This window comes from Hemitrygon akajei, chromosome 31, assembly GCF_048418815.1.
Source record: "Hemitrygon akajei chromosome 31, sHemAka1.3, whole genome shotgun sequence".
Lineage (NCBI taxonomy): Eukaryota > Metazoa > Chordata > Chondrichthyes > Myliobatiformes > Dasyatidae > Hemitrygon > Hemitrygon akajei.
In genome coordinates, this window is record NC_133154.1 from 25244367 (window position 1) to 25259900 (window position 15534).

General features: G+C 45.4%; 1 protein-coding gene across 1 annotated transcript in view; it reads right to left on the reverse strand.

Moving 5' to 3' along the window:
* Positions 1 to 219: 219 nt before the first annotated feature.
* Positions 220 to 15534, reverse strand: part of aldh16a1 (aldehyde dehydrogenase 16 family, member A1) — a 91301-nt gene continuing 75986 nt past the window's right edge. Inside the window, exon 17 of the mRNA XM_073033603.1 lies at positions 220 to 3096. Coding sequence (XP_072889704.1) covers positions 2923 to 3096 — 174 coding nt within the window. The 3' untranslated portion in view covers positions 220 to 2922. The remainder of the gene's footprint in view (positions 3097 to 15534) is intronic.

Below are 15534 nucleotides of genomic sequence, written 5' to 3' on the forward strand. Positions count from 1 at the left end.
TCTGCTCTGTGTGGATGAGTTCAAGGAGTCAATGAGAAGGCGACAATGAGAAATAAAATATAACAAAGCTTCTCACAAGTGGTGTTAAACCGGTGATCACCACCAGCAGTAGGACCCTGGTCCAAAATTCAGATTACATATCTAAATGTCAGTTCAGGATATGGAGAAATATCTCTTTCCCACTAGCTCACATATAACAAACAGACAAGAGCCTTGTGCCGCTGCCAAAGAATTGTGAACTCCCACAAGGGAAATTCCACATGTTTATTGGAACACTGAACAAGGCACTATTTATTTATTTTTAAAAAAAACGTTCAAGAGCATAGACACTTTAAGTACACTTTATAACCTAGTGGAAATACTTTAATTATTTAATATATTACTGACAGTATAAACACGAGACCCAAGATATAAAATTGGCTTGGAGGGAGGAGGAAGAACAAAGAGGGTGGTAGTGGAGGGCTGTTCAAATTAGAGGACTCTGGCCAGTGGTGTAATACAGAGGTCAGTGCTGGGTCGACTGTATCTGCATTGATGATTTGAATGAGAAGGCAAGTGGTAGGTTTAACACCATAGTTAGCATAGTGAACAGTAAGAAGGCGATGTAAGGTTACATCAGGATCTAGAACCTGGGGTCCGTGGACCTCTCGTTAATGGTAGGGGTCCAAGGTATAAAAGTGGTTGGGAACGCCTGATCTGGATCAACTGGGAAAGAGGACCAAGAAATGGCCAATGGAATTTAACTCAGACAAGTAAGTATTGTGTGCAGTTCTGGTCGTCTGCCTCCAGGAAAGAGTGAAAGAGTGCAGAGAAAAGTTACGAGGATGTTACTGGGAATTGAGGGCCTGAGTTATAGGGAAAGGTGGAAAAGGTTAAGAGCTCATTCCATAGGAGAGTGAGAGATTTGATAGAGCTATAGCAAATTATGATGGGTACAGATAGGTTCAATGCAAGCAGGCTTTTTCCACTGAGGTTGTAGGTTCAGGTCAAAAGGTGAAATATTTAAAGGGAATAGACAATAGGTGCAGAAGTATCTGAGGGAGAGCTTCTTCACTCACAGGGTGGTGCAAGTGATTTCAACTGCAACATTCAAGAGGAATTTGGAGAAGTAGATGGATGGAAGGGTGATGAAGGGTAATGGTCCAGGTACATGTCGATTGGACTAGGCACAATAACTGTTCAGCATTGTCTAGATGGGCTGAAGGGCCTGTCTGCACCAGAGTGATCCATGACTCTAAGTACAGAGTGCTGCATTTTAGGAAGTTAAACCAGAGAAGGACTTACAAAATGAATGGCAGGGCAACATTGTAAAACAAACACTTAGGACACAAGAACATAATCCCTGAAAATGGTGCCAATTGCCTTATCAGTCAGGGTTTTGAGTGCAACAGTTAGGATGTCATGCTGTGGAGCTGCACATTTTTGCGACCACATTTGCCACATTATTTATAGCTTTGGCTGCAATATTATAGGAATGGTGTGAATAAGCTTAAGAGGACACAAAAGATTTTTCTGGGATTGGAGCCTCAATTATAAAGAGATGGGATAGACTGGGATAGCTTTCCCTGTGTCAGAGGAGGCTGAGAAGCTCAGATAAGGTGGATGGTTAGTCTTTCTCCCCAGGACTGAGAAGTCTAAACCTAGACGGTGTGGATTTAAGGAGGCAGAGAAATAATTTAGAGACCCAGGGTCAAGTTTTTACGCCACACTGAGGGTGGTGGATATACGGAATAAACCAACTGAGGAAATAATAGAGGCAGGCACAGCTTCTTCTCCCAGCCTTAACACCCCGTCTGAATGCCCTGACGCCCCCACCCCCACTCGCACACTCTTATCCTGCACTCGTCACTTTTTATCTTTTATTGCTGCTGTTACACATATTCATATGACTGTTAGTTTTATTATAATAGGGTGGGGATACAGTCCTTAAACTAGAGTGGAGATAAAGTCAAGGGAATCAAGGTCAACAACTGGGAGAAACCGCGGTGAACCTCTCCTGTATGTTTATCGCCAAAGAAACCCAGGAAAGGCTTCTGAACAGGGGCTTCACTTTTGTATTGACTGCAAAGCTCCATAAGGAACTCGGTTCTACAGGAAAGTTAAATTAACAGATTTCTTCGGCCACTCACTCAGATGTCTCCCTGCTGTTAACATGTATGCGGTTAAATGACAATAATCTTGAACTTGAACTTAATTTTGTTAGCGTGAAAAGGTTTTTACTCCATAACGGCCACTGAAACATGAATAACAGGAAGGCTTCCACATGAGAAAGGTAATACTGGGAGAATGAGTTCACCCCATGACAATGTTCACCCCACTCTCCAGCTTACCCGTCTCTGGTTATCGGGAAATCGAAACAGGTGCTCGACAAATGTGTGAATTGGCAGGTGAGGGAACCAACTCCATTTACAGTTAGGGATGGGACACTGAGGAGGTGGAATGCAAAAGGGGGCAAAAGCCTAGCAGGCACGCTTAAGTGTTCAGTTCTTTACAGCAGTGGCCCGGTGATTGGGGACCACTGCTTTACAGAATCCCAGTGAGTTGTACAAGGAACTAAAATAGAAACAGTCCAATCTTCAAAGTCAGATCAAGGCATTCCAAACCGATAAACTATTTACATTGTGGCACTGCTGAAACTCAATTTGTGGTATTATAAAGATAAAATAAAATCTTGCTCTTGCTTTGACCAACAGCTGTTGGTAGGGCACTTGTACTGTTTTCTAGGCATAAAACACCGTGCCACTGTGTCCAAGTCCAGGCCATATCTGTGTACATTGTCTAAACAAAGCATTCACATTACAATTGGAGAGTAGATATAATTAGCTCAAGTGTTGAAAATCATTCATCGATAAGCATGTGAAACGACAGTTAAGCTCTGGACAGGTTTGGGCTGATGATCTGCTGGCCCTAGATAAGCAGGCTCTAGTTGGCAAAGACTTCCCCCATTGGGATCCAGATGTTTTTGCACTGCGTGGCATGGTAGAGGAACTCTTCCCCTGTCCCCTGTTGGGAATTGCGCCAGTCACGTTGGACCCCGTAGTTCACCCAAGTCTGCTTCAGGTTTTCTGCTGATGACCATTCAACAAACTTTGACCCCTAGAGAAAACAAAGCAGGCATGAATTTTAAGATGCTCTGCAGATGCTGGAAATCCAAAGCAACACGTACAAAATACTGGAGGAACTCAGCAGGACAGGCAGCTTCTAAGGACAGGAATAGACAGTTGATGATTCTGGCTGAGACCCTTCATCAGGACCGGAGATAGAAGCCAGAATAAGAAGGTGGTGGGGTGGGAGGGGTAGGAGTGCAAACTAGAAGGTGATGGGTGAAGCCAAGTGAGTGGGGGGAGTGGGGGATGAAGTTAGAAGCTGGGAGGTGGAAAGGGTAAAGGGCTGAAGAAGAAAGTGTCTGATAAGGGAGGAGAGGACCATGGGAGAAAGTGAAGGACAGCCACCAGAGGAGGTGATAAAACACACGAATTATTTTGTTTTGCAGATATAAGTGAAAGTAGTGATGGGCAACACGACCGCTTGCCACGACCGGTTTGGTGATACAGATTAAGCCAGAGTGACAAAGAGGAACAGTTCTGCGTTATTTTCATATTATTTGGTCACAGTGAAGGGGCATACGTTCAGCGCAATGCTTTACAGCAATCATGATCGGGGATCAACCCCGCCATTGTCAGCAGGGAATTTTTTATGTTCTCCTGCCCCCGTGACATTGTGTGTTTTCTCTGGGTGCTCCAGTTTCCTTCCACATTCTAAAGACACAATATTTAAGGTTAGTGGGGATGCGGTGTTGGCACCGAAAGCATGGCAGTACTTACAGGCTACCCCCAGCACATCCTCAAACTGGGTTGGTTGTTGATACACTGTATGTTTCAATGTGACAAATAAAGCAAATCTTTATCTTTGATAACACTGAGAAAGTCAGTGCTTTAGAAGTCAAGTTTTTAAAATATATGAAATGCCACTGCCAATTAGAATTCATGCCCCAGCAAAGAGTTATGAGCCTTTGGGTTGAAGGATAGATGGATACCAGGAAGAACAAATGCCCTTTAAATGTCATGGAAGTTCTGCTTCTAATAGACCCACCAGACAGCAAGTTCTAGACCTACAGTAACCTTTTGGCGATGTCAAAAGGCGATTTCCTCAACTTCCACTTTAAAGAAAGGATGTGCTGGCATTGAGAAGGTCCAAAGGATGTTCCCATGAATGATCACAGAATTAAAACAGTTAATGTATGAGGAGCATTTGCTGGTTGTGGGCTTGTACTCGCTAGAGTTTAGAAGAATGAGGGCGAGTCTCCTTGAACGCTATCACATATTGAAACGCCTGGACAGAGTTGATGTGGAGAGGACGTTTCCAATAGTGGGAGAGTATAGGAGCAGTGGACCCAGCCTCAGAATAGAAGAACATTCCTTTAGAAAGAGATGAGGAGGAATTTCTTTAGCCAGAAGGTGGTGTATCTGTGGAATTTATTGCCTTAGATGGTTATGGAGGCCAAGTCATTGGGCATATTTAAAGTGGTGGTTGATAGGTTCTTGATTAGTAAGGATGTCAAAGGTTATGGGGAGAAGACAGGAGAATGGGATTGAAAGGAAAAATAAATCAACTGTGATGGAATGGTGTAGCAGACTAGATGGGCTGAATGGCCTAATCCTGCTCCAGTGTCTTAAGGCCTATAATCCTTCAACTAATTATCTTTAAAGGTTGCAGACTCTCACCAGGATGCTGCCCGGATTAGAGTATAAACTATAAAAAGAGGTTGGATGCATTTTCGGTGTCAGAGTCTGAGGGAAACTTGATAGAAGTTTATTAGATTATGAGAGGCAGAGACAGGGTAGATAGGATCTTTTACCCACAGTACAAATCTCAAACAATGAAAAAAAAGTCAAACTGATTCAAGGACAATCACTGAAGCGGAGCTAAAGTTGGCGGCTTCTCCCAGCTCACCAACGAAGCAGTCAAATTCTTCCTATTCTAATGTCTCTACTTTCCTTGAGACTGAGGCTGAAGTCCCAGTGGGATCTTTTGTCTACAGCATCACTCAAAGACCGCAGTTCTGTGCGGCAGCACGTTGCCATTCTTGGAAATGGCCGATTGGCTGCGTTTTGCCACGTCAAGGTTTGGCCTGAAAGTCAGGCGACTTCAAGGAGACCCCGTGGACATGAATTTTCGCTGGTGTCACATGCTGAAATGTAGCAGGAGCCAGAACGTTGTAGGCAGCGAGAGTGGCTGTCGGAAGGCTCTGCATTTGAGTAATCGATTTGCTGATTCTCGAGTCGGGGAATTCTAAATAAATAAAAGCATCTCTTCAGATTGACTAACATCAAAATAGCGACTGCTGTCTCTCGCTTGTTAGTGAGAGAGAGTGCCTGTGAACAGTTAGTTTTTGATAGACTGTAGACCACGGGCTCTCTTTGGGGGCATTGCTTTTGCTTGCATGGTGGGTGGTGGGAATGATGATGCTTTATATTAGGATAAATGAGGGGGAAGGATTGGATGCTGCTTGTGTGTGGGAGGGGTCCTTGGGGTTCTTCATTCTTTGGGTTTTTTTCCTTCTGTTTCGAGGAGGTCTGCAGAGAGTAAGAATCTCAAGTTGTATATTGTACACATTCTCTGATATTAAAAATGACGTGCATTTAAGGCAACAGGAGGAGAGCTTAAAGGAGATGGGTAACACATGCTTTCATTTTACAGAGAGAGGGGCAGGCAACTGGAACAGGCTGCAATTGGTCGTGGTGGAAGCAGATACGATAGTGGTGTTTAAGAGGCTGTTAGACACACTGATATACAAGGAATGGACGAATATGGATCATGTGCAGAGGGAAGAGATTTAGTTTAATTTTGCATTGTATTCAGTGTAGGCTTTTGTGGGCAATAATGTCCTTCTTATTTACTTTCTCTCGGCCTCTAGCAGTTTGTACACTTTTGATTAAATCCCACCACAGGCCATCTTGATTCTAAAGAGAGCAACCGCAACCTAAGCAATCTTATAAGAACAGGAGATTTTGCAGATGCTGGAAATCCAGAACATTACACACAAAATGCTAGAGGAATTCAGAGGGTCAGACAGCACCTGTGGAAAGGAATAAAGAGCAGATATTTCAGGCTGAGATCCTTCATCAGGACTCAAGAAGCTAGCTGCACCCACATCCTGGTAAAGGACAAGTGAAATCTCTTCGGCGATGGCAGCCAAGCATTGTGGGGAAACAGCCGCAAGCCAGCGCCTTGCACAGAGATTAAATGCTGCAAGTGTCAGGACCTGACCTACATTGTAGCAAGAAAAATGAATCTGGGCACCGAGTCAACATTCAATAGGGGAACTACACAAGCTACTTGCATTAAGCATGCAAGATCAGATGTCACCTCGTGCAAGCACAAAAATACCACAGGAGAACTGAGGTAATATCAAGTTTAGAAGTAAAATGAACCCAGCACAAGTCTAGTCTTCAAACATTTCTTCAAAGATGTCAGCCTTCAATTACCTTTACAGTGGGGGCAAATAGAAGAAATGGGAACACTCTCACCCTGACAGAGATGATTGACTACTCACCATGGTCAATGAATAAGCAGTTCTCAATGGGAAGTAGGCTGCACGTGTTGTGAGCCAATAGTTTGCTGTAGTTCATGCAGGGTCAGATACCCTTACATAACTCATTCAGTCTAGGACTGTTATAGCACAAGAGACAACTTCACACCCCGTGACACTTGCTCGTAGATCCTCTCTATCCGTCCCATTCACTGGCAACTTCTTCCACTGCCTTTTATGTGCTTAATGTCCATCCAAACCTCTTGTGAAGGCACTGGCGAAGTCCATTTTCAACATGCTTTTACGTAGTAACCTCCAGATCACAACTACTCTGAGAGGAAAGTTTTTTTTCCATATAGGAGAGATTGAGTAGCCTAGGACAAAACTGACTGGAATTCAGAGGGGATCTTATAGAAACATATAAGATAATAAAAGGGATAGATACAATAGATGCAGGAAATTTGTTTCTACTGATAAGTGAGACAAGAACTATTGGAGATAGATTTAAGATTCAGGGGAATAGATTTAGGATTGAAGTAAGGAGAAACTGCTTTTCCCAGAGAGTAGAGAATCTGTGGAATTCTCTGATCAGGGAAGCATTAGATAGTTCTTTGCATATCAGTGGAATTGAAGGTTACGGGGAAAAGGCAGGTGCTGAGTCCACGGCCAGATCAGCCATGATCTTACTGAATGGTCAACTCCTGCTCTTAGCTCTTGTGCATCTCTCTCATATTGGCTTCCAAACATTCAGATGGTGGCGGGCTTGACTGTCTCTCCGGGCCTATCAAAAGGTGCAAATATTTGTCTTAAATGTTTTTCTTGTGATCACAAGAACCTGATGGACATTGGTAATACAAAGAATTGCAAGTCCGGTTTACTCATTCATTGGGAAGACTGACGGCGGAAGACCTGTGTGGACTCGCTGTTGCACAGGCGAGGACGTCATGCCGTGACATCGCCTGTTACAGCCACCCAGGGGCGTTGTGGGGGAGAGCAGAGGCACAGCAGGCACGCTGGAATCCACGTGTGTTGGAGGCTGACCCTGAAGGCCAATCCTCCTGTTGGTGCTGCTCTCTAGTGTTCACTCCCTAGAAGGCAGGCTGGACTACCTTCGGCTGTGGGAGATGAGGAACTTGTGCATGATTGTTTTTGCTGGAACTTAGCTCCAGGACAACATCCCATGCACCATTAATGTTCAGGCCATGCCACTCAGGACTTGCGATATTATTTTGTGACTGTGCTGTGTGCAACTGTACGTGCTGTGTTTCGCACCAGGGCCCCGGAGGAACGCTGTCTCATTTAGTTCGTGTATGGCTGAGTCACACATACACTTGACTTAATCTGATGACTCTGGCCCTTGAGCCATGTGTCCACTTAACCTTAATCTGAAATGGCTGGCACTTAACTGCCCATCCTTGATCACCCTTGAGATGCTGGAGGCGACGTTCCTGCTGAAATTGCTGTAGATCTTCTGGTCTTTGAAGGCACTACCAAAGTGGCGTGTTGGTGGAGAAGATCCAGGTCTCAGACCCAGAGACAACAAAGGATCAGCAATATACTTCCAAGGCAGGATGGTGTGTGATCTGGAGGGGAAACTGCAGCCGATGTTGCCCCCATGAACATGCTGCCCTTCTTGGTGGATGAGGTCACAGGTTTGAATCAAGTATATGCAATGCTCTGGGATGTGTTGGGCTTTTAGAGTCAGTCATAGAGCATTACAGGACAGAAACAGGCCCTCCGGTCCATCTAGTCCATGTCAAACTCTTATTCTGCTTAGTAGCATTCACCTGAAGCCAGGCCATGACCCTCCATAGATCTGTCCAAATTTCTTCACTGGTTGCTCATCCAGGCAAGTATTCCATTGCACTTTTAACTTCTGCCTTTTTGATGGAAATATTTTGGGATCTCAAGAAGAACATCAAAACCTATAGGGTACCCAGCCCCTGATCTGCACTTGTAACCAAGTATTTAGTTAGTCCAGCTGAGTTGGTGATCAGCTGACAGCCAGGATTATTGATGGTGGGTGAACAAATGATGGCAATGCTATAGAACGTCAAGGGGAAGTGGCTAGACTCTCTCATGTTAGCTGCTGGCCAACATTTCTGAGATACAAATTTTCTTTGCCACCTCAACCCACAAGTGGATACTGATACAGTCTTCTTATACTCTGATATGCAAGGATGGATGCTAGGCAGTCATTAATATCCAACCTTAAGGCGGTCAGAAAGGGGAATGTCACTGATGAACCAGCTGAAGATGGTCAGGCCCACATCACTGTCCAGGATGCTCCTCCATTAGAGTCATAGTGTACTACAGCACCGCCTGCCTTGACGAACTATTACTCTGCTTGGTCCCATTGACCTCCACCTAGCCCATAGCCCTCCATACCACACTCATCCATTTAGCTTCTCTTAAATGTTACAATCAAACCCACATCTACCACTTCCACTGGCAACTTGTTCCACACTCTCACCACCGTCTGAGTTAAGAAATTCCCCCTCATGTTCCCTTTAAACATTTCATCTTCACCCTTAACCTATGCTCTTGAGTTCTAGTCTCGTCCACACTTAAGGGGGAAACCCTGTTTGCTTTTACCCCACTGGTGTCCTGGTGCAGAGAGGGTTGACCTCTGACTACATTCCTATCACTAGTGTTTTCTACAACACTCAGTTATATCAGGACTCTTTGATGCTACTCTCCATCAGAGGCAGTTACTTGTAGCTCACCTCTGGAACTTAGCCCCTTGATTCTAGTGAACCCTGCACCCTGCACAGTGGGGGGGGGGGGTGGTGGGAGTAAGTAAGAAAGCTTTTGATGAGTTTCAATAACTCGATCTAATCGTGGTAAGACACAACATAGATTGGGGGATCGCTTTGTTGAGCAACTTCACTCTTTCCACAACAGGCAGGACTTCCTGTTGCCCAAACCATTTTAGTTTCACTCCCCACTTCCAATTTGACATGTTGGTCCATGGCCTTCTCTACCGTCACAATGAGGCCACTCTCTCAAGTTGCAGGCGCAATACCTCCTATTTTACTGCGTAGCCTCCAACTTAATAGCATGAACATTGATTTTTCCAACTTCGGATAATTTCTTCAACCCCTTCTCTTTTTTTTACTATCCTTCACCCTTTCACCCTTCTCTTCTCCTCAGCTGCCATCAGCACCCTCTTCACTGTTTCCAATGATCTACTCTCTTCTCCGATCACTTTCCTTCTTCTGCACCCCTTTATCTCTTCCACTTATCACCCCTCAGCTTCTCACTACATCTCCTCTCCCCCACCGACCTACCTTCCCCCTCACCTATCACCTGCCAGTTTTGTACTCCTTACCCCATCTCCTTACTCTGGCCTCTTCCCAACAGCACTCAAAATGCTGGAGGAACTCAGCAGGCCAGGCAGCATCCATGGAAAAGAGTAGTCAACGTATAGGGCCGAGACCCTTTAGCCTCTTCCCACTTCCTTTCCAATCCTGATGGAGGGTCTCGTTTTGAAATGTCGACTACTTACTCCTTTCCATGGATCCTGTCTGACCTGCTGAGTTCCTCCAGTACCTTCTGTGTGCTGATCTAATTCCAGCTCCTCTAACTTCTCTTCCTGCTCCAATGTAATCTGAACCTAGTGGTCAATCCATTAACATTCTACCATGCTAGGTGATTAAAAAGAAATGAAAGAGGCACAGTGTTTTCTTGTCCTGTGTACAGTTTCAGAAGAGCTAACATCAGCAGCTCTCAAGGTTAATCCCGCTCCTTCCTGCAGTTATCGCAGTTAGATTTTCAAAACAAACATTTCCGCCCACCACTCCTTGTCAAGGCTTGACACAAATGATAAATCTGATAAAGATTTGGTGCATTCTTCCACTTGTCTAAGTTTAGCTTGCTATAGTTAACTGCGTAAACAAATCATGAAAGCATTCTAACATAGCTTTACATCTCAGCAGAATCATAGAATGCTAAAAGTACTGAAACAGGCCCTTCCCCCCATCTAATCTGTGCCGAACTATTAATCTGCTTAGTTCCATCAACCTGCACCTGGACCATAGCCCTACATACCCCTCTTATCCATGTACCTATCCAAATTTCTCTTAAATGTTAAAATTAAACTCACATCCACCACTGGTTTTAGCAAAACACAAAAATACAACTGCAGATGCTGTGGATCAAAGAATACGTACACAACGCTGGAAGAACTCAGCAGGTCAGGCAGCATCTGTGAGAAAAGAGTAGCCAACGTTTCGGGCCGAGACCCTTCATCAGGAATGGGGGGGGAAAGAGAGGGCCAAAGCCCAGTAATAGAGATAGGGGAGGGGGTAGGGCCTAGAGGTGCCAGGTGGAACACCAATCAGAGGAAAGATAAAGGGGAGGGGGAGGGGATAAGCATGAAAGAACTGTAGAGATAAAGCAGAAAGTTGAAAGGGGAGAGAGGCAGAGAGGGACCTGGGATAGGGGAAGGGGGAGGGGGAGGGAATTACTGGAAATTGGAGAATTCAATGTTCATACCACCAGGCTGGAGGCTACCCAGACAGTAGATGAGGTGTTGCTCCTCCAACCTGAGTTTGGCCTCATCATGGCAGTAGAGGAGGCCATGTATGGACATATCTAGATGAGAATGAGAGGTAGAGTTGAAGTGGGTGGCAACTGGGAGGTCCTGTCTATTGTGACGGATGGAGTGTAGGTGCTCGACGAAGCGGTCCCCCAATCTGCGTCGGGTCTTGCCGATGTAGAGGAGGCCACACCGGGAGCACCGAATACAATAGACGACTCCAGCAGACTTGCAGGTGAAGTGTTGCCTCACCTGGAAGGACTGTCTGGGGCCCGGAATGGTGCTAAGGGGAGAGGTGTGGGGACAGGTGTAGCATTTGCGTAGCGTTTTATCAATCCCACTACACAACCATGGGACTGAAACAAAATTGAAATACTTTATCCCACGGTCTCCTCTGGGTGGAAACAGTGACTGTAACAACTGGTCAGCCTCTATCTTGGGGAAAGTACCTAGCACTTCCAAAATTATATTTAATTAATCCCACTGCAAAATGAGTAGACTGAAATAAAATTGAGGTCAGCAGCTACTTTAGTGAGAAACCATCAAAGAGATTAATTGAAAAATCAAAGGCCTGAGTACAATCTACCAAACAGTACGAACTCCTAGATTAGGCTAGAATTCGAACTGCAGCTCTCAGGTAGGTTAATGAGTCAATGAGTCGGTGAACCCCCAAGTCCACATCTAATATGAACAAACGGTATCCAACTCCTGCACTAGGAAATGTTCAGACTTTAACACAGAGGTTCCCATCATTAGCAATAATCTATTGATAGTGAAAAAAATAAAGGATCTTAAATTGCAGGGTAATAAATGATTTAAAAAATCCAAGTAGATCGCAGCCAACTTGAAAAGGTTTTTAAAAAATATTTTGAACAATTGAACAAAAATTGAGACTTGACAGGGGTATAAAAGATGATGAGGCATAGATCAAGGGGACAGCCAGAGACTTTTCCCCCCAGGTTGAAAATAAATGGCTAATACTAAGGTGATTGGAAATAATAGATAAGGTGGACAGCTAGCGCCTCTTCCCCAGGGTACCACTGCTCAATACAAGAGGACGCGGCTTAAAGGTAAGGGGTGGAAAGTTCAAGGGGGATATTAGAGGAAGGTTTTTTACTCAGAGAGTGGTTGGTGCGTGGAATGCACTGCCCGAGTCAGTGGTGGAGGCAGGTACACTAGTGAAAATTAAGAGACTACTAGACAGATATATGGAGCAATTTAAGGTGAGGGGGTTATATGGGAGGCAGGGTTTAAGGGTTGGCACAACATTGTGGGCCGAAGGGCCTGTACTGTGCTGTACTGTTCTATGTTCTATAAGTATAAGGGGCATGCCAAAGTTAAGTTCTTCTCTTTTTACAAACAGAGTGGTGAGTGCATAGAATGCCGTCAGGGTAGTGGTGAGCTCAGCTACACTAGGGACATTTAAGAGACTCTTAAATAGGCACATGGATGGTAGAGAAATGGAAGGTTATTTGGGAAGGAAGGCGTAGATTGATCTTAGAGTAGGTTAAAAGGTTGGCACATCATAGGCAAAGGGCCTGTACTGTTGTAAACTTATCTATGTTCTATACTCTAGAAGTCAAGTCACTTTTATTGTCATTTCGACCATAACTGCTGGTACAGTACACAGTAAAAATGAGACGACGTTTTTCAGGACCATGGTGTTACATGACACAGTACAAAAAACTAGACTGAACTACGTAATAATAAAAAAAAAAACAACAGAGAAAGCTACACTAGACTACAGACCTACACAGGACTGCATAAAGTGCACAAAAAAAGTGCAGGCATTTACAATAGATAATAAACAGGACAGTAGGGTAAGTTGTCAGTCCAGGCTTTGGGTATTGAGGAGTCTGATACCTTGGGGGAAGAAACTGTTACATAGTCTGGTCATGAGAGCCCGAATGCTTCGGAGCCTTTTCCCAGACAGCAGGAGGGAGAAGAGTTTGTATGAGGGGTGCATGGGGTCCTTCATAATGCTGCTTCCTTTGCGGATGCAGCGTGTAGTGTAAATGTCCATGATGGCTGGAAGAGAGACCCTGATGATCTTCTCAGCTGACCTCACTATCCGCTGCAGGGTCTTGCGATCCGAGATGGTGCAATTTCCGAACCAGGCAGTGATGCAGCTGCCCAGGATGCTCTCAATATAACCCCTGTAGAATGTGATGAGGACGGGGGGTGGGAGATGGACTTTCCTCAGCCTTCGCAAAAAGTAGACACGCTGCTGGGCTTTCTTTGCTATGGAGCTGGTGTTGAGGGACCAGGTGAGATTCTCCGTCAAGTGAACACCAAGAAATTTGGTGCTCTTTACGATCTCTACCGAGGAGCCGTCGATGTTCAGCGGGGAGTGGTTGCTCCATGCCCTCCTGAAGTCAACAACCATCTCTTTCGTTTTGTTCACATTCAGAGACAGGTTGTTGGCTCTGCACCAGTCCATTAGCCGCTGCACCTCCTCTCTATAAGCTGACTCGTCGTCCTTGCTGATGAGACCCACCACGGTTGTGTCACCGGCGAACTTGATGATGTGGTTCGAGCTGTGTGTCGCAGCACAGTCGTGGGTCAGCAGAGTGAACAGCAGTGGACTGAGCACGCAACCCTGGGGAGACCCTGTGCTCAGTGTGATGGTGTTGGAGATGCTGCTCCCGATCCGGACTGACAATAGACAATAGATAGTAGGTGCAGGAGTAGGCCATTCGGCCCTTCTAGCCAGCACCGCCATTCACTGTGATCATGGCTGATCATACACAATCAGTACCCCGTTCCTGCCCTCTCCCCATGTCCCTTGACCCCACTATCTATAAGAGCTCTACCTAACTCTCTCTTGAATGCATCCAAAGACTTGGCCTCCACTGCCTTCTGGGGCAGAGCATTCCACATATCCACCACTCTCTGGGTGAAAAAGTTTTTCCGCATCTCTGTTCTAAATGGCCTACCCCTTATTCTTAAACTGTGGCCCCTAGTTCTGCACTCACCCATCAGCGGGAACATGCTTCCTGCCTCCAGCGTGTCCAATCCCTTAATAATCTTATATGTCTCAATCAGATCCCCTCTCATCCTTCTAAATTCCAGTGTATACAAGCCCAGTCGCTCCAATCTTTCAACATATGACAGTCCCGCCATTCCAGGAATTAACCTTGTGAACCTACGCTGCACTCCCTCAATAGCAAGAATGTCCTTCCTCAAATTTGGAGACAAAACTGCACACAATACTCCAGGTGGGGTCTCACCAGGGCCCTGTACAGCTGCAGAAGGACCTCTTTACTCCTATACTCAATTCCTCTTGTTATAAAGGCCAGCATGCCATTAGCTTTCTTCACTGCCTGCTGTACCTGCATGTTTGCTTTCATTGATTGATGTACAAGAACATCTAGATCTCGTTGTACTTCCCCGTTTCCTAACTTGACTCCATTTAGACAGTAATCTGCCTTCCTGTTCTTGCCACCAAAGTGGATAACCTCACATTTATCCACATTAAACTGCATCTGTCATACATTTGCCCACTCAGCCAACCTGTCCAAGTCATCCTGCATTCTCATAACATCCTCCTGACATTTCACACTGCCACCCAGCTTTGTGTCATCAGCAAATTTGCTAATGTTACTTTTAATCCCTTCATCTAAATCATTAATGTATATTGTAAACAGCTGCGGTCCCAGCACCGAACCTTGCGGTACCCCACTGGTCACAGCCTGCCATTCCGAAAGGGACCCGTTAATCGCTACTCTTTGTTTCCTGTCAGCCAGCCAATTTTCAATCCATGTCAGTACTCTGCCCCCAATACCATGTGCCCTAATTTTGCCCACTAATCTCCTATGTGGGACTTTATCAAAAGCTTTCTGGAAGTCCAGGTACACTACATCCACTGGCTCTCCCTTGTCCATTTTCATAGTTACATCCTCAAAAAACTCCAGAAGATTAGTCAAGCATGATTTTCCCTTCGTAAATCCATGCTGACTCGCACTGATCCTTCTGAGGTCTCCCAGTCAGGAAGTCTAGGATCCAGTTGCCAAGGGAGGTGTTCAGGCCCAGTAGGCTCAGCTTTCCAATCAGTTTCTGAGGGATGATTGTGTTGAATGCTGAACTGAAGTCTATGAACAGCATCCGAACATATGTGTCTTTTTTGTCCAGGTGGGTTAGGGCCAGGTGGAGGGTGGTGGCAATGGCGTCATCTGTTGAGCAGTTGGGAGGTACGCATGATATGCCTCATGATGAGCCTCTCGAAACACTTCATGATGATGGATGTAAGTGCAACGGGACGGTAGTCATTTAGGCAGGACACTGAAGACTTCTTCGGCACGGGGACGATGGTGGTGGCCTTGAAGCACGTTGGAATGGTGGCGCTGCTCAGGGAGATGTTGAAGATGTCAGTGAGAATATCTGCTAGCTGGTCTGCACATCCTCTGAGCACTCTACCAGGGATGTTGTCTGGTCCAGCAGCCTTCCGTGGGTTGACCCTGCA